Source organism: Polypterus senegalus, chromosome 2 (assembly GCF_016835505.1).
Source record: "Polypterus senegalus isolate Bchr_013 chromosome 2, ASM1683550v1, whole genome shotgun sequence".
In the NCBI taxonomy this organism is placed as follows: Eukaryota; Metazoa; Chordata; class Cladistia; order Polypteriformes; family Polypteridae; genus Polypterus; species Polypterus senegalus.
In genome coordinates this window covers 260,492,901-260,516,835 of record NC_053155.1, presented here as the reverse complement: position 1 = coordinate 260,516,835, position 23,935 = coordinate 260,492,901, and the positions used below count along the sequence as shown (strand labels likewise).

The 23,935-nt window shown below is 38.8% G+C and overlaps 1 protein-coding gene across 1 annotated transcript; it reads right to left on the bottom strand.

Annotated features, from left to right (window-relative positions):
* Positions 1 to 953: 953 nt before the first annotated feature.
* Positions 954 to 23,820, bottom strand: klhl35 (kelch-like family member 35). Its single transcript, XM_039745435.1, has 7 exons — positions 23,733 to 23,820; positions 20,378 to 21,265; positions 14,469 to 14,653; positions 13,539 to 13,657; positions 12,112 to 12,300; positions 7,479 to 7,667; positions 954 to 5,928 (listed from the first exon to the last, which is right to left on the bottom strand). Exons 2-7 carry the CDS (start codon positions 21,226 to 21,228, stop codon positions 5,728 to 5,730), a joined length of 1,734 nt encoding a protein of 577 aa, XP_039601369.1. The 5' UTR covers positions 21,229 to 21,265; positions 23,733 to 23,820; the 3' UTR covers positions 954 to 5,727.
* Positions 23,821 to 23,935: the final 115 nt, after the last annotated feature.

Here is a 23,935-nt window from a genome sequence, read left to right as displayed (position 1 = left end):
GTTAAAGGCTGTATGGATAGGGGCATTTGTTAGGAATGACTTCTTTGTTGACAGCCTAAAATTTGGTGTAAACTTGAAGACCACCTCATTTTATTCTTGTGGTCTAGCATGAGAAGAGGAATATAAAAGTAGAAAGGAGGGAATGCAAGCCATCATTTCTGTAGCCAGATGTTAAAAGTCGTGTCCCATGAGCAAGTTAAAAGTCTCAGAGGTTGGTGTGTTTCTTTGCAAGAATGGGATTAAACTTTAATTGTGTCAAACTGATAAGCTTAGTGCAGAACTGGGGGGGCACAGATATTATAAAAAATATCATATATGCCAATTCATCAGTGTCTGTAAGCATGGGCATTGGGCAGGATTGGAAGTAGGGTGTCCTGTAGTTGGACTTGTGAATGACTGGTGGGTATGTCGTGGTCTTTAGGTGCTGGAAAAGGGCAACATCTTGACATGACGGAAAAGTTTCTGTCCATTTCTGTGTTTGTGCCCTTGAGCTCTCCAGTAATGGATTTTATCTTGATATTAAAGTCTCTTGTTATTTCATCTAGCAATGTTCTGAATTGACACAGATTGGCCAGGTGTCACAGGTCTGTCATCATATGGTGAGCTGACTTATCAAATAATGGGAATCACTGACAGAAAAAGGATCCCACTGTGCAGTTCTTTGTCTTCAATTTTGAGCCCAGATGGTTGAACTGTCTAATCCTTGTGCTTGATAAAGTATATAAATCAGTAAGGCCTCAAGATTACAATTTCAAATTCTACTACAGAGCCTTCTATGAATATTGTAACAAATGAATCAACTGAAATCACCCAAGAAAGCTCATACGTTTATTTGGCACACTATATAAAACTGAGTGAAATGTGGGAGTTTCTGAGGCAAAATAAGGATCTATGGCCAACTGCTTCACAGAACTGTTTATGATGTGTTTGTGATATGACATTCACAATCAAAAGACAGAAACAAGAATCTTTATTTAACTTTACAAAATGATGAGTTTTAATACAAGAAGCCAAACTTCTTTTCTGACTACAAAGCTGAGGAGTTCATCACTTCTAACAGCATCCACCCTCATGGCATTACACCTAACACTACTTGTATGAAGAAACACAAATCTTGTAAATCATTTCTAGCATTTTATTCATTATGTTACATAAGAATCTTTCAAAAAAAGGAATGGGCACACAGGAACAGATCTGCTCAAGTCTGATTGTGTACTGGTTGAAAGTCAGTTGTGATTCAAAGACGGAAGTGATGCACAATACTTTGTGCTGCTTATGCGCTAACAAAACACACTAACAACAAATGAATACATTAATCTCTAAGTCATAAATATAAATTAGTTAAAAAAATAGATATATATCTTAAATGATGTTGCGCAGATTGATGTTGACATGAAAGAAATGGTTAGGTGGCTCATAGAAAGTATGTTGTGAAGCATTACAAATACTCAATTTATGCCTTTAAATTTGGCATCTTTCACATTTTCCTTCCCAAGGATTTCCATTTTATGTCATTCAGTGATAACAGAACACTTGTAACAAATTTATTATGTAACTGGTATGATACTGAGATGAAACTAATCACCATAAAGACCAAAAATGTTTTTGATTTGATTTCCATCACAGCATCAGTGCACCAAAGCAAACACACAGAGGTTTCCAAGACTAGAAACACACAGTCCTGAAAATTCACAGTATAATTTCATACAGACACTAAAACCGGTCCTGTTTTTCGAATGGGTGGTAGTTATTATTTTCAAAACGTATAATATAAAAACATTTATGACATTACATTTAATATTTGATATGTATTTTTGGGAAAAATGGAGGTCCTCGATTTGTTTGCCTTCTGGTTCATTGAGCTCAGTGGGTTCTTCTTCAGATACTGTCAGATATAATTGTGCTGTGTGTGTGTGTGTGTGTCCTGCAACAGACTGGAGCCCTGCTTAGTTGGAACAGTTTGGTCCACTGCTGCCAGAACTCCCTTCAGTCCCTTTGATTCTGTGTCAGGTTCTTGCTAGACATCCATTACTGCAGTTTTGTTAACAGTTTTTCTGTTTCTTTTCCATTGAAATTATTTGGTTCCTTTTATTAGTGAAGTAAAAATATAGATTGCTGACTGGAATGATTCTACTGTTGATAAAGGAAAAGGAACCAAACCTCTGTCCAACAATACTTCAGCCTTCTCAATTTAATTACCCGCGAACAGAACTGCAAAACTTAAGTCAGCAAATGGGCACAACAATAAAATGGGGGAGAAAGTGTTTAACTTTCACCATATAAGAGAGTATAAGAGGAAGTGTTTTAACTGGGGTTGAAATTTGAATGTGTTTTAGGCATCAACCCCAAACAAGTTTGTCTGGGGGTGTGCGGCACATGTGACGTGTTTCTTCATTCAACTGCTTATCACAAATCTCACTCTCTTACTACAATCCTCTAGAACCAAATTTTAAGCAAAATTGGCTCAAAGAAACTTTTGGTTTCCTGAATTATATTTTATCTTTCCAAAAATATTTCAATTAAAAATGTAAGAAAAATTAAAGGCCTTGAAATTTCATTTTAAGTGTCTCTAGTGTTTCCGGCCAGCAGTTATTTTATTTTGACTTCAGTGTATGTCACGACAACCCCCTTAAGATAAAAAGTTTACAAATCATGGGGCTCTGAATAAAAATGTCTAAAAAGTATTTATTTTTAATTGTTACTTATATTTTGTTATATAGTTTCTTTAATTTTTTGTTATTTTTTATTAATTACACTGGTCAACACTAAAATACTCCCATGCAAAACAAATCAGTGTACAAATTTATGTTTCTGAAACTGGAGTTTCTATATCGCAAACTGTTTCCGCAAGATTCTGTGAAAAATGCCATTTTTAACTTTTTTTAGGAATAGGTTAAATTTGTTTTATGGTATTTTCTATGTTCAGAGTATTATTTGAAGTATACTGTATTTTGAGCTGAAAATATCAGTCTTCCTCGTTCTTAATACTAGTTAGTTGAGGTGGAAACAACCCAAAATTAATTTTTTCTCTCCACTTATTCCTTCAAAATAGACAGAAATTTATATTTACAAGGTTATATGGATGCCTTTTTATTGTCCAGAAGAGAAAAAGTTGTTTAAATTGTGTCAACAGAAATATGCAATGGATCCATCCATTTCCTTGACCAAGTTAGCAGGCAAGCAAACACTAAAAGAATACACACCAATAATTTATTATAAAAAAATAGCATGTGCCATAGTGTTCTTGGGAATTCAAGAGTGGAAAATTATGAGGAATAAGTTGAGGAGCTTCTCTCTTTCTACAGTACCTAACACATGTCTTTAAAAAATCGATTTCCTATGCTCGTTACTTGGATTTTGTTTTTCTTTGAGAATAGGAGAGCCGTTTCTGATGAACATGGGAAGACGTTCCACCAGGACATTGCTCATTTGGGGAGACATTACAGTGGCAAGCGGAGGGGAGTCTGTGTTAGCACCCTTCTGCTGGTCATTCCACCATGAAACAAATATGAGGAAAACAATTACCAGGTAACTCCATTTTGTAAGTAATATTTATATTTTTAAAAAGTCTCCTTATGTAATTTATCATTTTTCAAGTCTAAATAATTAATTTAATAAAATTACTTTTTCCCTAAAATAGAGATTTCTTTTTTATTATTTTAAACCTTCATCTTTCAAAAACAGGATGTGCTAGAACAATTCCGTAGCCTGATTTGGATTTGGAACCCACAAGTCTAAAAAAACACGCGGACTGGAGCAAAAAATTTTGTTTTTCTGGTAGACCAAAAATGTGTTATTTTTGGTGATTAATTTCTTTGTCATTTTCTTTTGTTTCTTCTCCTTTTTTTGTTGCCCCCAGGGGACGGTGCCTCCTAATATCGCAGCTGGATTAGCATCTGAGTCCACCAATGAGGCATTCACAGGCCCCAGTCAAGGTAAACACTAAGAATTTCTCTTTTCTTCCCGTTTTTGGGATAACCTCCTGATTTTGGATTTTTCTCATTTATAACTACCCACTTCTGTATTACAATTATTAAATCTTGCTTTGAGGATTGGCAATGAGTTTCTCTATCTTTTTGTATGACTAATTTTACATTTTTAAGAAAGTCTTTGGATTCTTTTTAAGAGGCTGGGTTTCTTTTCTTTGTTTTTGTAAGCCTTTCGGATTTTTGCCTTAATTTTTGAATAAAGTCATTTTTGTTTAATTTCCTAGATTTCGTTTTCACCTTTTCCTCAAATCCTGAACTGAATTACGCAGGTTTAATAATGGAGAGATCTTTGCATTACACGAGTAAGTCACCCATAAGCTTGAGGTGGTGCATTCTGTATGTTGGCAAACTTCATTGCGCACTGATGTGTGTCATTTTTTAGGTCTCTATAGTCTATCTATCCATCCTAATTATGAACCTAAAGGATGAGGTGATTCCTGGCAGCAACATGCCAAGGCAGGCGTGCGTGTGTGCTGGCATTAATCAGTCCCAGGCTACTCTCCAACATGTGCATTGTACTTAACCGATATGGAGACTCCAATTAATGTAATGTGTTTCTTATTTACAATGTTGATGGAAGCAGAAGCACCTGAAGAAAACCCACACAGAGACTGTGCAAACTGCACACAGAACAGTTTCTGCTGCTGTGAGACAAACACCATTTGGCTACCATGCCATTTATGCTATGGATATGCAAAATTTCATTTGATGCAATTCTGAACTATGAATTGGCTAGTGATTCCAGGCCAGAATTCTAGGTGTTGTTCAAATAATCTATTCATCCATTTTCAAAGTCTATCCTGGAAGCAATGGCAACAACTTAGGAATCAATAATGACAGAGTCAGTAGTCTGTTGTAGGACACACACCCACAAATGGCCATACAGGCCAAGTTAGAGTCACCAGCTCTCTTAGCCTCCATATCTATAAGACAATGGGACGGATCTGGAACATGTGAAGAAGAATTCCAAGTGGACAGCTTGTCACAGATAAATACAAGGCAGGGACTGAATCTCTAGTCCCTGGAGCTGTGGCGTGGCACTAATAATCACTGAGCTACCACACTGCCTAGTCATCATTATGCTAAATCCTAACTGCTTACTTTGGACTTTACATATCTTTGTAAATTAAACATGATAAAATTATGAAGAAGGTGAAGTGAACACAATCAATTGATTTCTTGTTAAAAAAAGAATGAAAAGTTTGTTTTCATTGAATTACATCACATTATACAGTATATGCTGCATCACATAAATCCTTACTACCTAGTGGTGGGACAAAAATCCCTAACATTTTATTCAACAAAAATGTAAAGTAAGGATAAGGCTTCCCATAATAATGAACCAGCTTCATGCAGTAGGCATAAATACCGGCACCCCCCGGAATATGGAGAAACTGCAATGACCAATTATGACTGATCATTATCAAGGCAGAGGCACAGTGTACGGAGCTATGAATTCTTCACATACTGTAAGTTCCTTTGCGACATTACCTGAAGGTGTGGAATGTTGGTTGTGATTAATAGAACGTTTTCTCATATGATACCCAGAGTGCAATTTGTTGCATTCTGAACACTGCACCTACAGATTCATCCATTGTAGGTAAGACAATTCCATTTTAATGTACCCTTTGAGGAAATAAATCTTAATGTCCCACAGGGACAGAAAAGGTGCAGAACCCTTCAAGGTACTCTCTAGGTACTACAGTGTGACCATAAATAAGTAGGAGAAGATAATGTCTCACAGCTTCAGGTTTTTCTTTAAGGGCTGAGTGACGGTGACACAGCCATGATAAATGAGGCAGCGTGGCATGGGGGGCTCCTCTGTAAATTCTCCTGAGGAAGGCTCGAAGCTGAATACCTTGTCGGTGCCCATTCCCTGTTCATTCCTGCCACCAAGAATGTACATTTTGCCATGGCAAATCGCCATGCCACAGCTTTCCTGAGATGGAGAAAAAAAGACATATGATTAGTAAGTTATGTGTTCTTTGAATTGCTAAAATACATACTTTCAAATTTAAAATGAGATAAAAATATTAACACTGTCAGGCACGTGCACTAAGAAGTGTCTTGGGGTTTGCGGTCAGGAACAATAGGGTTTAAGAGTGGTGTGACACTAGTGTTAAAAGTCTTACCCTTCTCACCTTTAGAGCAAAGGAAGCAATCGAGGATCAACTGTGGCACCATTTCCGGTGTGACGCCTTAAGTGCTGCCCCTTCCTCTACCTCCACCTCTACTATTTAGAAACAATGCAGACCAGAAGTCAGGGTCCAGTATTGAACCGGCACTCAACAAAGACAGAACTCCGTCCTTGGAAGCACAATATTCAGGCTGAGACCAAAAGCTCATTTTGGATTGCAATTAATGAGGACTTCGCCACAAACAGTCATCTGTGTCACCTCGTTTGGTTTTACAATAAGCTTACAAATTTATTTTGCATCATTTATGGATTCCATTTACCTCTAAGGACTTTTTTAAAAGCACTCAAACAATTGTAATTTTTGAGATGAGCAATTGAAAGAGAACACCTTCAGCCTATTCCTCTGATGTCATTAGTTCTCATTTGTTATTTGTTACATCTTAGAACAAAAAGAACATCACAGTCTTGATTCGGCCCCAAGCACAGAATTCCTTAGTGGACTCAACACCATCTACATCCAGACAGTGTATGGAGCAATCTAGAAAGCTAATAGGAAGTGAGGTTATGTATCACCCTGTGTGAAGTACAAGTCAAAGGAGGTTACATTTAAGCTTTATAATATGCTTGTGAGGACTCACCTGGAGTACTGCGTACAGTGTGGTCTCCACATTATAAAAAAGCACCTAGCCGAGTTAAAAGAATGTCCAGAGAAGAGCTGCTCGGTTAATTCCAGGACTAAGAGGTATCAGCTATAGATCGAAGGAGTTGAACCTTTTCAGTTTAAGGGAATGGAGATTAAGAGGGGACATGACTGGAGTGTTAAGAATTATGAAAAGAATTAGTATAATGGATCCCAGCTATTTACTTAAAATAACAAGAACTGGGGGGACGCAACTGGAAACTTGTTAAGAGCAGATTTTGTTCAAATGTTAGAAAATTTTCTTCAAGCTAAAAACCTTAGACACATGGAATAAGCTACCAAACAGTGTGGTGGACAGTAGGAGTATAGAGACCTTCAAATCTCACCTTGATGTTATTTTGGACAATTTGGGTGAACAGGATGAACAAGCTTGTTGTGCTGAATGGCATCAACTTTTATATATGTTCTAATGATCTCATCTCAACTGATCCTCTGCATAAATGACTCGAGCCATTCTTACCTCCATCCATTATTAAACCTGCTTAATCCAGTTTGGGGTTACCGGGGCCAGAGTGGGCAGCATTATGTGCCAGGAAGTAACAAATCTGGGTTGTCAGTGAGGTACAGGATCATTTAGAAATCTTGGCAAAGTTGTCAACCTACACATTCACAAATAACACAGGAGAGTTTACAGGAAGAGCAGCCATCTTACCAAGGGGCCGGGCAAAGTCACAGCTTCACTCCACAGATTCTTTTCTGGGACATAGCTATACATTTTTTCCATAAGTCCACCAACAACATATATGGTTTTGTCAAGAGTGACAGCATTCAGGCAACGGAGGTAAAATGGAGTAGGGGCCATGTGAATCCATTTATCTTCATCTGGATCATAGCATTGTACCTGACAGAGGAAAACAAAATCACAAATATAAGAGCCAAAAATAAAGACTGGAACCATTCTGTTGCTCACATGACAAATAAAACGCTATTCAATACTTCAACTGTTCTTAATTTTATTAACTATGGACTGAACTTAAAAATTAGCAAACTGATACAAAAAATTAAACAGATGAAAAAGTATATTAGTATTATTTGCATTTATATAGCGCTTTTCTCACTACTCAAAGCACTCAGCAACTGCAGGTTAAGGGCTTTGCTGAAAGGACCCAACAGAGCAGAGTCCCTTTCTGGAATTTACGGGATTCGAACCGGCAACCTTCCGATTGTAAGTGCAGATCCCTAGCCTCAAAGCCACCACTCTGCCAATAAAATATGAAAAAGATCATAACCGGAATTGAAAACTAGACGTTGGCTTTTAGACACGTTCATCCCTAAACGAAATCTGTCTTTCTGGTGTGATGTCTCTGTGCGTCCATGGCACACTGTTCTTCATCAAACTTCACACTCTTACTACAATCCTGAAACACACTTGTACAACATTTTGAACAAAATCAGTTCGAAAAAATGATTTATACTGGTTTTATTTACAGGATGTGACTAAGTTTTCCTATTCAAAAAAATATTTTAAAAAAATATCTCTGATGGATCCATTTTGCATTTGCTTCAGAGGAAGCTTTTCCCATTGATGGCATGAAAACTTTAAAATAAAGTATACAAATGAAGGGGGCTCTGACTAAAACTATTTAAAAAGCACTTTTTTTTAAATTCTCAGCTATTTTCTAACAATAGAAGAAAGCCTGACATGTCTTTCTAGCCTTACCTCATTCATCTTCATCTCCGACTTTATAAATTTAGACCATGAAACACAGATGAACTGACATTGAGAGAGATCAGAGTAAAGATAAAAGTTTTGTAACTCCCTTAGGCCCAATTTGTTAGGCCTTCTTTTAATAAAATGTGAAAATAAATTTGGCTCACAGAATTCAGATGCCGCACCACGGGCTCAAACAAACAGACAGACAATCTCCATACATAATGATAATGAAAGGCCAGTAAAACAAACTAAAAGGCTTGACTTAACACTGGCAAAGCTTGCAATGGCGCACGGCACTAAAAACAGGCCTGCAGTCATTTCCCTTCTCAACTCGTAATTAAGCCTAAATAGAATATTTCAATAATCCTGGAAAACCTCCTTTTTCCTTCCTGTCCTGCTCCTCGAGTTACCTTCATCGTAGGCAGCTTCCTGAATGTTCACTGCCACACTCGTGGGTGTAAGATGAAGCCTAAACCTGAAAGGTCATTACAGTCTTCAGTAATACAGTTTGAACATTTCCTGGCTAGGACTCTCTTGATTTGTCTCACTGGATGGTAGCCATGCACTCTAATGATCAACTAGCAAACAAGATGTGTATTGATGGCCATTCTCCTTGTTGAGCACTAACAAGAGTCTCAGATCAACCCTGAGTTTAAGTAATGCTGTTAGGGAATATAACAGCTCACGAATAACAAATAATTGCAATTGCAATAATTGCAAATACAGAGCTACAGCACAATCGGTCAAATATTTTTTTCATTTACAATTAGAATACTGGTAAGTTAAACATCCCATTCATCCCATTTAATTGTGAGCTGTGAAGCAAGGACTGTGATGTAAAGTCAAATGCAGTAGCCAGTAGGGGGCACTTTCAAATTAGTTGCATTACTGCCCTAACTGGACACATTAAACATTTACTGTACAATATTTTATAATGGTTTAGTTTATTTATTCCAAAGGTCCTGCACACAGGTTTGGGTTTTTCATTCTTTGTATACAGTCAGGTCCATAAGTATGTGGATACAATTTTCATAAGTTTTGCCATTTACACCACTATAGTGGATCTGAAACAAAGCCATCAAGATGTGATTGAAGTGCAGATATTTCAGCCTTAATTGAAGGGGTTTAACAAAAACATTGTATGAGCTGTTGAGAAAAGACATTTTTATACATGGTCTCCATATTTTCCGGAGCTCAAAAGTATTTGGACAAACTAACAATCATAAATATAATAATCGTTTTCAATATTTGGTTGAAAACCCTTTACAGTCAATGACTGCCTGAAGTCTGGGACCCATGGCCTTCTCTAAGCGCTGGGTTTCCACCCTACTGATACTTTGCCTGGCCTTTACTGCAGCTGTCTTCAGTTGCTGCTTGTTCATTAGATTTTCTGCCTTCAGTTTTGTCTTCAGCAAGTGAAATGTATGTCTAGTTGGGTTGAGGTCAGTTGATTGACTTGGCCTTTGAAGAACATTCCACTTCGTTGTCTTAAAAAGCACTACTTGGTTTGCTTTGGCAGTATGTTTTGGCTCATTGTCCTTCTGTACTGTGAAGCATCATCCTATCAGTTTTGCAGTATTTGACTGAATCTGAGCAGACAGTACAGCCCTGTACACTTCTGAATTCATCCTGCAACTTCTGCTAGCAGTCATATAATCAGTAAACACTAACAACTGACTTCCATTCACAGCCATGCATGATCATACCATAAAACTGCCTCCACTATGTTTCACAGATGATGTGGTATCCATCGGATCATACACCATTTCTTCTTTTCTTTTCTCCATTTTCTCTTTCCAACATTCTGGTATATATTGATCTTAGTTTCCTTTTGTCCAAAGAAAATTGTTCCAGAACTGGACAGGCTTTTCAATGTTTTCTGGCAAAGTTCAACTTGTCCCTGTGTTTGAGGCTGACCAGTGGTTTAAACCTCAGGGCAAATCCTCTGTTGTTACTTTCATGAAGTCTTCTCTTGATTGTAGACTTTGACAATGATAGGTCAGCCTCCCAGAGAGTGTTCTTGGTTTTGCTAAATGTTGTGAAGGAGTCCTTCTTCATCAAGGACAGAATTCTGCAATTCTGTTGTCTTCTGTGTCTTCGGCAGAACAGTTGTCTTCTGTGGTTTTCCAGTCCTTCTCTGGTATTGCAGAGTTCGTTGGTGTGTTCCTTCTTTTTAAGAATGTACCAAATGTATCACTCCTGGTGTTTCTGCTGTCTCTCTAAAAGGTTGGTTTTGTTTTCTCAGCCAAATGATGGACTGTTTTTACTTGAATGGACAGCACTTTGGACTTCATATTGAGAGTTCACAGTGACAAATGCAAATTGCACACTTGGAATCAATTTGAGACCTTTTACCTGCTTAATAGTTAACGAAATTGTGGGGGATCTACTCCCACCTGGCTATGGAACAGCTTGGCAGTCAAACGTCCAAATACTGTTGAGCCCCTGGAAATGGGGGGGCTATGCAGAAAAATGACTGTCATTCCTAAATGATATTTTTGGTAAACCCCTTAAATTAAAGTTGAAAGTCTACACTGCAATTACATAATAACTGATTTATTTCTAATCCATTGTGGTGATGTACAGAGTACAGATGGCCGCTGTCTTAACTAGTGTCATTACAATGACATCTCAGACATCTGGTAGCAATGGAGAACTGTCATCAACAACAGCATGGCTGGAGCCAAGTGAAAACATGGGAAATGGCAGCGCCCACAATGAAAATCAAAACTGAAGATGGCAGTGCTGTGACTTCACCAAAGTAACAACACAGTTGAAATGAAGATAAGATTAAAAAATACTTATGAAATGAAATTTACAGTGTCTAAAACATAATATAACATTTAGTGTTTTTTTTTATTTTACTTCTTTTGTTTGGCTAGCACTTTTCCTCATAGTTGGCTGTCCTGGGTATGACTTCTGTCTCTTTCTAGCCTGTGTTCTTGTCTGTTACCCATTTTAATATTGTTGCTGCTTCTCTTACCTGTCTGCTTGTGACTTTCTGCTTTGTCTTTGTCAGCATTCTGAATTACAATTTCTTTTGACAAGTGAACGTGTTTTTAACTGGTTTAATGCATGATGTTTAATATGAGAAGGATGCACGGAGATGGCAACCACAGGCCTAATGAATGAGAAGCAAGAATGAGCCCTAAACTGGGCACCAGCCATCACAGAGCAGAGTCAAAGCACGATTCAACTGGGTCTGTTTAGATAATCCAGTTAACTTAATGGTACTGCCTGTGAGGTAACCCACATGAACGCAAAATCAAAAGGTCAAAAAGTGAGCACTCCCTAATCACAAATGGAAATGAAGGTTAAGACACTAAATGGTATCCCATATGCAGTCCTCATAGTCCATATTGACTCTGTTTAATCAACATAAAGTAAAAGTATTGTTGCACCTGCATCACATAAAGATTAAAAGATATGCTAAACAGTTCATAAATTTAACACTGATACAAAGCCATACCTTTATTCACACACAAAAAAATACTTTGTATTGTGGCTCAAAAAGTCAGCAGTAAGCATTTTGTAATAAAGTCCGATGGCAGATGTCTTCCTCCAGTATTGTTCCTTGCTACTCTATAAGACATGGACACATTGCTCAGACTCATATGGCTAGCACACTTACTTGGTTTGTATTGGTTTGATCGTTAACAGCTCCACCAATCACAAACAGCTTGTTGTGGCATGTGGTGACAGCAGCAGAGCTCACAGCCTCCAGCAAAGCAGCAACAGGATGCCACTCATTGGTAAAGGAATTGTAACATTCAACACTCGCCACTCTGCCATTTCCATCAAATCCTCCCACTACATAAATCTACAAGAAAAAAGAAACAGATTCTTTACAATTTTGTATATGCACTGTAGCATGTTTCACTGATGTCAAATTGTCCAGACCTATAAACTGAAAAAAGCTAAATCTAAGCAAGTGAAAAGATTTTATATCAATCCGTTAAATCTTGTTTTCCATACTGAAGGATTTATTGTCTTATCAAGAAATTTGTGTTTAAGATTTTTAAGCCTATTTAAAGAAATTTTATCATGTACATATTTCCTACCCGATTGGCATATTTTTGTGGTAAACAAAAGCAAAATAACTTGTGTTATACATTGTTTTTTTCTGTAGTTTTTGCATATGTGTCTTTTGCAGTGTATTAACTTCACTACGTGGACAGAATTCCAAAGACACAGTAGTACTGGCTGCCTACAAACCATTTTCAGGGTTAAAACTGAATTTTCACGTACGTATACTGTAATATGAGAATTTTTAAATCACTTCCCATTCATATCAACACATGGGAATAAATAGTTACTTTGGAATTCATACATCTGTATGTTTGTGATTCGATAGAATGTAGTGAAGAAGAACCTGATTATCTGGAGAATAATTAAAGAACAAACCAGCCTTTGTTTGAACATCTGGACCACTGTGGCCCCTAAGGTCTGAACACTTCTAATGCAAAGCACTTTTCTTAAAAATAAAATAAAGTACACATCTAAAGAGTTAATGAACACTGTCAAACGTGTGCATGGGAGGCAGCTGAAGGGCTCACAAACGGATAATTCCATATCAGACTGGTGGGTGGCAGGGTGTACTGATCCTCCCTCTTTTTCATCGGCAGACCAACTGTGGGAAATTTCACGTGGACTCGAGGACGTCACTTCCGGTTCAGGGCCCAATGATGTCTCTTCCAGTTCTGATGACATAATTTCCGGTTCCTGTCCTGATGACATCACTTCTCTTTGCCTATTATGATCGTTCTATTGTTGAACTGAAGTCTGTTGAGACCTGTTCTATGGAACCAAACTTTCCATTTTGGCAGCCTGATTCAAGCATACTGGCGGCTGCCCCCAAACCTCTTCCTGTGTCTGTCAAATCATTTCACAACACTCAAATTTTGTACTTCTAAAGGTTTCAACAGTTAAAATAATAGACTACTGAACAGAAGAGTGTTTAAAGAACAATTATATGCTTCTGTCTTTTATATTTTCATAGGATTACCACATCAGTCCTCATTACTTATTAAATAAAGTAAAAAAATTACTGTGTCACACCTTGCCTTGAAGTGCTACCATTTTGTGCCTCCATCGCCCTTTGTTCAAGGGTGCAACTTGAACCCATGCATCGAGCTTTGACATGTACCTCCACACGGCCTTGCTGTTGATATGGCCACCTGAAAGAGCAAACAGCACATCAGCAGATAGTTTTGCATTTCAAAGCTGTTAGTTGTAGTAGGTTGTTGTACTGTGTTAGCCATTATGGATGCAATTAGAAGTGAAGCGAAATGACACCATTTATTGGCTAACTGAACAGTTCTTCTTGCCAGGGCTGTCTTGAAAGCTTGCATATTGTAATCTGTTCAGTTAGCCAATAAAAGGTGTCATTTTGCTTCACTTCTCAAAGCTGTTAGTTAAACTTTCTCATTTAGGTATAACAGTGACACACCTTGTTCCCCACAGAGCAAGTCATTTTCATTCTACACAGTGTCACGAACGGGGATGGAGGGGACAGGTTAAGGAGTCCAGCATTGTAATTCCCCACCGCTCCAGGTGTGGACGTTGTGTTCTAATACCTTTTCTGTTCCTCCCTCCCTCCTTCTGCAGACTGGAAGATTAATGGCTGCAACACCACATCCGGTGTCCACCCACCTGGACCCGTCTCTTCCTGCCAGTAGGACTTAAACCCGGAAGATCTCTCATCTTGAATCAATTCATACTTAGACTCACATCTGAGAAGGTTCTTACGATTATCTTGAATTCCTGTTTATTGTTTCACCAACAATTATATGGGGTTCTCCATCTGATGCCCCAATTGTTTATGATCTCATCTGTCTTTTGTTACAGCATTTAACCCGTAATATTCAGAACAATAGTAATAAATATGCATTAGAATCATATTGTTTATGTTGTTGTGACAGACAATCCCCACTAAACAACATCAGGACCCTTAATAATGGCTTAGTAAAGACACTTTTTATGACATACCTGACACATAGATGTCGTTTTGAAGTGTGCATACAGCAAATTCAGATTTTAAACCCCCTGGAACAGTAGCAGCTGGTGTCCACTTTTTTGTTTCAAAGTTATATTTTTCAGTACATGACAGCTGAAAGAATCCCTTTTTATCACAACCGCCAATGACTACTAACATCTCAGTCATTCCTAAAAATCTAAAACACAAATATCCAAGTTAGTACCCTGTATAGATGGTGGAAAAACATCTGCTGATCTAAGTGGTAAATTACACAACACGTTCAAAGGACAGCTCTCTTCATGGTGGATTTGTTGATTGTAACCACTGAGAGTGGAGCACACTTTCTCAATACAGAGTAAGCCTTTTATTCTGAATGAATATGGCGAGGAAATTTATAAATTTCCTATACTGCTTATTCCAGTTAGAAGTGTGGTCAGCCAGAGCCTTATATAGCAGCAATGAGGGAAAGGCAGGAAGCCACCCAAGGTACGGCACCTACTGCAGGGAACAGTCAGCTACAAACCCACAACGAACCACACTGGGCACTGAGACAACTATTACACTAACTGCACATTTTTGAGATGTCCTTTCAGAAAACTGACTGTGCCTTTGTTTTGCATTCTGTAAATTATGTCATTTTCTTCAGCTCTCTTCCTAATTCTGTGTTTGTAAATTTTGTAGTTCTATCAAACTATTAGGTCCTCCATGTGTAACCTAAAGGGCCATGTTTTTCAGGGCCGAGGCATTAGCTATTCCTGATTATGCTGTTCCACTCACTTTGTAATCCTTGCTTGTCAAAGAGTGTATTTGTTTTATTATTTTGGATATTTGGCTTTTGGACCATTTTGCTTTATTTCAGAAATCAGTAAGATTTTGGCCTCAACAGTTTTGTTCTTGGGAGAACTTTCATGGTAGTTTTGATTTTTTTCTCCTATCCTATTTATGTGTCCTTTGTTTTCCTCTTTAAAGATTTATATTGGAATATTTTGGATTTTCTTTTGATGTTTGTTAAAATGAAATAAATTTTAAGGCAAGGCTTTGTCATTTGTGGCCCAGGGTTAGGGTTAGGGTTAGGGTTAGGGTCAGTTCTCCTCTCACCTTCATAATTTTTCTAGGCACTAAGAATTTTTGAAGTTTGTACATTTTAAGCCTTTTTATGAGGGATTCCAGCCTTTTTGAATTGATTAGGCCTAATCATAACAAGGACACCTCATTACTACTAAGCTGGGGGTAACGGGGTGCAGCAGTTAAGGTTTTGTACTTTAAACCCTGAGGTTGCAGGTTCAAATCATGTTACTGACACTGGGACCATGAGCATGACACTTCACCTGCCTGTGCTCCAACTGGAAAAACAAAACAAATGCAGCCAATTATATCTTAAATGTTGTACGTCAACTAGAATAAAAAGATCAGCCAAAGAAGTAAATCTAAATGGGTAAAACTGACTGAACCAGGACCCCTATAAAAGGCCACCTTCGCTCCTCTGTTCTCCTTCTCACTGTGGAGCATGAGCTTCAGAACAGGAATGTTTGGTGACATGACTTTCAGGAAAGGAAGCATCTTAATATCTTCTGAAAGATATTGTCATATTATACAGCTGTAGGTAGCATTGACCAAAAGAGAGGAGACCACACTTGCTTATCCTTCACCAATTTGCAGTTGATAATTAAATCCTCAGAGAAAACCCACATGAACTCTAAAGGTTACTGGGCTAAGCAGACACTAAAGGAACTGATCTCAGATATGAATAACATCTTAAATTGTACACAATGGGAGATAAAAACAATTGTAGATGTGAAATCTTGCACAGTGTTGTATAGTATAGCATGTTCTATATACAGTAGATCAGAGGACCCCATCCAGCATTTTAGAATGAAATTGGGTGCAGACTTTACATTCAAGCAGGAATAACTGTGGGGGCAGCAAAAGCAGTTACAGTTACTCCCCTCCAGGATGGCTGGGGTCATGGATCCCATTCGCTGTAAAGCGGATGTCATTCTGCATGCACCAGAACCAGGAATCCATCCATCCACTTCACAACCGACTTATCCAGAGCAGGATCATGGGCAGCTGGAGTCCATCCAAGAAAGCATTGGTCACAAGAAGGACAGGGTTCCAGTCCGCTGCAGGGTGAACAGACTCCCTCAAATACTCACATTAGGGCCAATTTAGAAACACCAATCCACCTAACCTGCATGTCTTTGACTGTCTGGGGACACCAGGAGGAAATCAATACGGACATGGGGAGGACTTACAAACTCCACTCGGGGAGCACCTAGTGACGCAAACCCTGGTCTCCTTGATGCAAGGAAGCAGCACTGCCAGTGTGCTACAACGTCAATATACAGTAAACCTGAACATCCAATGTCCCAGAAACCAAAGTAAGTTTTATAAATGTATGACAGGCTATTAATTTATAACAGTTTATTTCACTGTTTGTCTGCAACTGCTGATTGTTGGTTGTGTATAAGTGTTGTTTTTGGCTGTTAAGTCTCTGTAAATAACCAATAAAAGTTGATCTTTGTAGGAAACAAAAAATCAGTCTGTGGGAAAATGACAGGAACTGGCAACTGGAGGACAACTGCCTCCATTCTTGGTAGCAACTGGTAGAAATCTGGTAAACCCGGGACCTCCTCTACAGCTTTCCCATTATCAGGGCAGCTGATGTCATTTTGGATATTCATTGGACTCAGTTATATATCAGTATATGACTCAATTTGGAATGTTTATGTGACATAGTCATGATGTATTGTAATTTATATGTATTGTAAATCAGGGAGCAATGCAATGTGGAGCAGGATGAATAGTACTGTACATGATCCACTAGTACTGATCTAATTTTGTTTTCATATACTGTGTTAGTGTGGGTCACCCAATCTTCTCATTTTATTTTTGCTGCTGCTCTAAAGGGATTTGGTGGCATATAATTGTACCATTCAAAGGTCAGTACAAGCCATGATAATAAAAGTTCATCCATTCTTAAAGCCTACTATTTCTAGAGCCAGAGAATTAACAAATATAGGGCAGCAGCCGACTCTGGACCAAATGCCCAACAAGGGCAGTCACACTCCTGAATAGAAATTGTTCCCATCAACATGTCACACAGTGATGGCAAAAAGAAGCTGAATTTGAACTACTAAAGCATACATCGCTTCAACATCCATATGCAAGATAAACACCCTTAACCTATGAGAGCACCAACTCATTAAAATACTGTCTTTATAAGAAGGATCATTGTTCATTATGACAGTTGTGACAGGCTTTGTAATTAGCCAAGCATTGCCGGGGTAGAAGGAACTACAGCATGTAAAGGGTTGAGGGAATGTCCAGCAGGGGCTGTCTGTGACTAAAGAGGTGTCATCCCAGATGCAAGTGCCATTTATTTCTGTGATAGGATGCACAGGACAATGGTAGAAAAATTAGAGACATCAGGCCACAGCTCATAGGTAGACAGGATAGTGGGAGTTTGGTGGCTACAGACGGACAGTTATAGTGGGAGCGTAGGTTGGGACTGCGAATGCATGATTGTGTTTCGACAGATTGCTCTTCCTTCAAGTCCCATGTCTGGTTGTAACTGATGGTGTAGCATTTGTATGTTCTCCCTGTGTCTGCAGAACTAACCCTCTGTGAGTGTTGATGTGTGTGTGAGTGGATCATTTGATAGATTGGCTTGCTGGCCTGCTCTTGGGGACCCCTGCAGCTCTGAAATGGACTAAGGTGGGCCTGTGAATATTCTGCTATGTTATGGGTGTGTGAAAAGTCTGAAATTATTGCATGTACTGGAAAATGTTTTCTGCTATTGTGCTTTTCACCTTCTGTACTTACTGGAATGGTTGTATGACTGAAGAGAACGCTTGTCTTGGCATTACTCCTTTCAAAGAACTTTGTAATGTGTAACAGAAAACTGCTTCTTGGCATTTGATAGGAATTTAGATGTCAAATTTTGCTTCACTGGAAATCTGACACTTACTTTGAACTGACATATAGCTACCAGATTGCACGTAGTGGAACTTAACATGGGTGCTGACATCTCTACCACACCGTCCTGTCAGTGAATACGTGTTTTATTATCACTTATACAAATAGAGTCTGCCATTTTCCATACCTAGATTTCTCAGTTTTGGGATCTCATGGCAGGATTCTTCTTGTTTGTCATTTTTCTTTTAGAAGACGTAAAAAAGACTAATAGGGCAGAGATTAATACTGCTGCCTAGTCACTGTTTGTCACCATTTGCCATTGTGGGTCTTCTTCTAGCACACTGCTGTCAACCTACATCTCAGATATGTGCAGGCTAATGGGTCACTCTACATTGGCCTGATGTCAGTGACTGTGACTTGCGTTGAACGATTCCCTTTGCATTATTGTATTATTTACTGTATATACTCGCGTATAAATCAGGTCTTAAAACCCAAAAAATCGATCATAAAATCAGACCCCAACTTATACCCCTGCTCAAAAATGCAACACTTACATTTTTTTTTACATCATCTTGCCTCATCCAATCTCACATCAGTTTCTCAGACGCATCGAATTTTGCTGCAGCAGCGCAGTTACCAATTTCTTTTGCCACTTCAACGACTTTTAATTTAAAATAAGCCTCATATTTTCTTCTGATCCAACACACTGTCGTAGATAAGGGATGCTCTTATTATAAAGGAGTATGAGAGTGTGAGATACATTTGCTTCGGAATAGTTCGGGTATTACTGTGTGGTTACTTTGGCACAATGTACAGAAAAAAAAGGCAGTGTGCTCCGTGATTACTCTCTCAGGTGGGCGTTAACATATCATAATCTCTTGGACCAATAGCATGAGTTTTCCACATTCGACTTATACAATCGACATAATAAAATACCTAAAATTATATGGTAAAATCAAGCCCTAACTTATCTGCGGAAGAACTTAAACGTGAGTATATACAGTAGTTCTGGCCCACCGTGGCCCTCCACTGGAATAAAAGGTTTAGACAATAAATGGAAGAACAGATTAAAAAACCCCAATCCTGCATCTCCACCACTGGTCCAGCATGTGACCATGAGAGAGCCACTCAATATGCTACTCTTAAAATTGAACAAATATGATAAAAATGTGTAGGGGTTAGCTATGGGCAGCAACTATACAGAATAAAGGCTTTGGTTGTCAAAACACCACCTACTTGCCTTGAAACAGATAATTAATTCGTCGTTGAGGTCTTGAAGTATTGTATGAGGGACGTTCAAAAAGTTTCCGCACTTTTATGTTTTCGTTGGAAATGATGAAGGCAGGAGGAGCAGTAATTGGGCTTTAAAAAGTTGGTATGATGCTGGGAAAATTGCACCGCAAACAAAGGTGATTATGTAGATTTGTTTTTGAAATTCTTAACAAATAATAGTTAAAAAAAAGTGCGGAAACTTTCTGAACGTCCCTTGTATATACAGCTAGCACTACCAGACTTCTATAAAATGTTTAATGTGTACATAATGTCAAGGTTGAACTTTCTTCCACTTTCACATTTCAAATCTCAAGATGGTGCGACTGTACAAGCTTAATGGTGACTCTAAATTGGCCTGCTTGGGTGAGTGCATCCTCTCCAGGATTGGTTCCCACCTTTTATTTGATGATGCCAGGACACACACTCAGCACCTATAATTGTGTTAAGGAGGTTTGAACATTAATTAGCCTGAGGGAAATGTCTGTAGTTTTTGATAGTAAAGAACAATAATGTCAGTTAATCCTCAAAAAAATTTAAGAGGACATCTGTCCATCCATCAAGTTTTTAATCTCCCTTTTTCCAGCACAGGACCATTGACAGTCTGAGCCTATCCTCCATCTTGCTGACATGGGCAGAACATGCAAACTCCACACAGACACTGCCCAGGGTGGGATTAGACCTTGGGGCTGCAACAGGGACAGTTTGATAATTCAAATAAAACCAGATTTACCTGCGCGGATGGGTCCTTGTAGACATGACTTCATTTCCAAAAATATGATACCGCCGAGCTTCTTGAAGTAAGGGCCAGCACTCCTCGGATTTCATGATGACTTCATCCATTTCAATTTTATTAACGAAATACACAGGGTCAAGCAAAGGAAGCTGAACTAATGCCAGCAGGTTCTTCAGGTGCACCTTTCTCGCAGGAACGTCATGGTGAAGCCATCGAATCACCGCATCGACAACAGCCTCATGTTCAACTGTGAGCCGTTCGCTGCAGAGAAACTCAACGAGCTCCACGTCTGACAGCAGCAGGAATTCCTCGTGTTTGAACACTTCAGCAAAATCCTCAAACAAAAACTTGGTGCATTTCTCAGTCAGGGTGTGAACAGAGAAGGATCGTGCTAACTTGAGAATTCCTAGGCAGTTGGAAGGGTCAATTTGCTTTTCAAGAAATTTGACACAAGCATCACGAACGACATTTATTTGCAAGTGATCAGATGCCAGAAAAATTGACTCCACATTATCCTCATGGATGTCCACTTTCCCTTCATACATAAAATTTAATAAGGCCTCCATATTGGATGGTGAAATATCGTGGATCTTCACTTTATCCTGGCAGCTCTCTTTCAAGTTGCTGTGAAACATAGCACGGAAATAGATGCTGTTGGCTGAAAGAGCAGCTCGGTGGCAGGGGAACTCCACTGTGCCAACCTGAAGCACCACATCTGTAAAGATGCCATTCTGCCTGTAATTGTTCAAGACCTGCAAAATCTGCTCAGCGTGGCATGGGCCTGAACAGTAGTCCACATGCTTCTTGGTCTGCTCCATCTGCATTTCAGATGAATTTCCAAACCCCATGCTGCAGCAATGATGGGGATTGATCCTCCAGAGATGTCTAAGCAAAGAAATAAGAAGAGTCACACATAAGGCATTCTACAATGGACCTTAACACATAATTCTAATAAAGATTAAAGGCAGCAGCAAAAAAATAAAATAAAATAATTTAAAACTTAAACTTGGGTAACATGTAGAGTAAGCCAAGAATATTTGGTCTAAATCTGTAACAGCTTTGTCTGTTCTTCAAACCAGTACTGAAAGTTGCATCCTGTGAAAAAGGCACTATATAAAACAAAGGTTTACATCTTGCAGAAGACACATGTACTCCATACAGGATGAACTTTATAAACTCTAAAGCCATCCCTCCGTCCACAATCAAGATGGCTTAATCCAGTGCAAGGCCAGCTACTATCTTGGTATCATCAGGCAGGAAGCTGCCTTGTACAAGGTGCCCCTCAATCATTTACTCACTGGGCACTTTTCTGGGATGGAAGAGGATAAATGGAATATCTGGGGGATGGAAACCTACATAGACACCAAGAAAATGCAAAAATCTAAGTGGATGGGAATTTGAAACCACCTTATGGAATTGTTGCTCATCAGCACTAACCACTGTGTTGCCCACCCCCTAAAATTTAAACACAATATTGAGCTGCAAAATGAATACATTTAAGGTATTAAATGAACTTACAGATATACTGTATATATTGTCACACATGGTCAACTGGGGATCACCTTCCGGCTCTGCTGAGGTAAGCTATACCACTCCAGAAAGAGAGGTGGCGCTCACGCTAACTGTTGCTTCTTTTCTACCCACAACACCCGGAGCCACTCGGTGAGGTCAACAAACCCTAGCCTTTCTGGTTGGGGCACAATAAAACTGTACAGTCCCCGGAGGCTGACGTCTGACTTTGGACCCAGTCAGAACCCAACCTGGGACCAGTGTCCTGGGCCTTGCTAACCTGGTTAAACCCTTTTTTTCTTGAGCTATTACACAAACATTTTTCATTTTTTACCTCTGTGCATGGTTTTTGTTTATCCCATGTATGAAATGGGGACAACCGGAACAACAAGTGGCTTGTGATAGTCCATTCATCAGTCACAATACTGTACAGAGAGATAGTTTCCTATGACAGTATTTAACAAATTCACATTGACAGATAGCTATGAGAGACACTATACAACATATCAATAGATAGAAAGCTATGACATGTACTCTGTGATACAGTAGTCACATAGAAAATGCACTACAAGATACATAGATATGAAAGACACTAGATGGATAGATGGTGCAGATACATATAGGCTATAAATAATAGACATAGATATGAAAAGCACCATATACTTAATAATCAGACATTCCAATGTATGTGAAAGGCATTGCATAATATGTAGATAGATTAGGAAAGGCACTTTATAACTGATAAATAGATAGATATGAAAGGCACAAGATTATAGATAATTAGACAAACAGGCATGAAAGAGTCTACATAATACAGAGATATGAAAGGCACCAAATAGATAGATAGATAGATAGATAGATAGATAGATAGATAGATAGATAGATAGATAGGTTAGTAGCACACACCGATACAGTTCATTGCCACACCCACCACAAACCAACTCAGGATCAAGATTAGGACCTGAGTGCAGCCATGCAATGAATGGGTGATACCTCAGCACCACACTAGTTCAGATGGAGTGGAACAGTGTAGATAGATAGATAATAAATTATGTCCATGTCTCGACTCTCTCCCACCACAACAGCCGCACAGCTTGTTTAGGTAACTCATCATGCATTCCTCTTCTGGTTTCTCGCTTAGATGCTCGAACGATTTACTGCCCTTCCAAGCGCACACCCCAAGAGAGAATGGGAGCGGGAACAATAAATCAATTGGAATAAAAATATCTTGTTTCAACGAAATAAAGTATTACTATGCTGGGTGTGTATGTATGAATTTACTCGTTTTGATTCGGAAGGTTTCAGTGATAACAGAAGCAAAACCTGGGGTCACCGATTCATATCCGTGCACAAGAATAGTTTCATTAATATTTAACGAACCCATATGCTTAAGTGGGCTTAGTTTTAATTTTTTGTGTTATTATCGAAAAGTAAAACTGGATTTTTTTTTTATTTTTGCCATTGCCTCCATTTACGAAATCATAGAATACATAACAAAAGTTCTCTGATGCTCCTGATCCCCGTAGTACGCAACATCACACATGTCGAGAACAAAAGAGCGCTGACGGCAGCCGTAACAAAGGTGCTCCGCCGAACCAGAACGAAGAACATGCGCTCCGGACGTGGACGTGTCTTTATTATTGTTGTTTTGGTGTTATAGGTAGAAACGTAATCCAACGAATGTTAATGTTATATAAATGCATTGGCCAATAGTTAAAGTAACCGTAAAGTAAATGTAATTCAAAAATATGATAAAAAGCAAATATTTAAACAAACTAAAAATCAGTATTACTGTAATATGTAGAAAAATCTCGCTCGCAAAAGCACACATTTCTTGCCTTACCCGTCAAACGGCCAGTCTTTCCGATTTTCTCTTGTTCTGTCTTCTTATTTATGCCCAGGTGAGCTAAATTCCACAGACGGTGTGCCTGCGCTCTTGTGTTCGCTTTTGCTGCCCGTGAACGCGCGGCTCGCTCTTGTAGCCAAATGACAGTCACGGGGGAGGACCCTGCGTGTGACTCGAGACGGAGACGCCGCTGTGAGGCC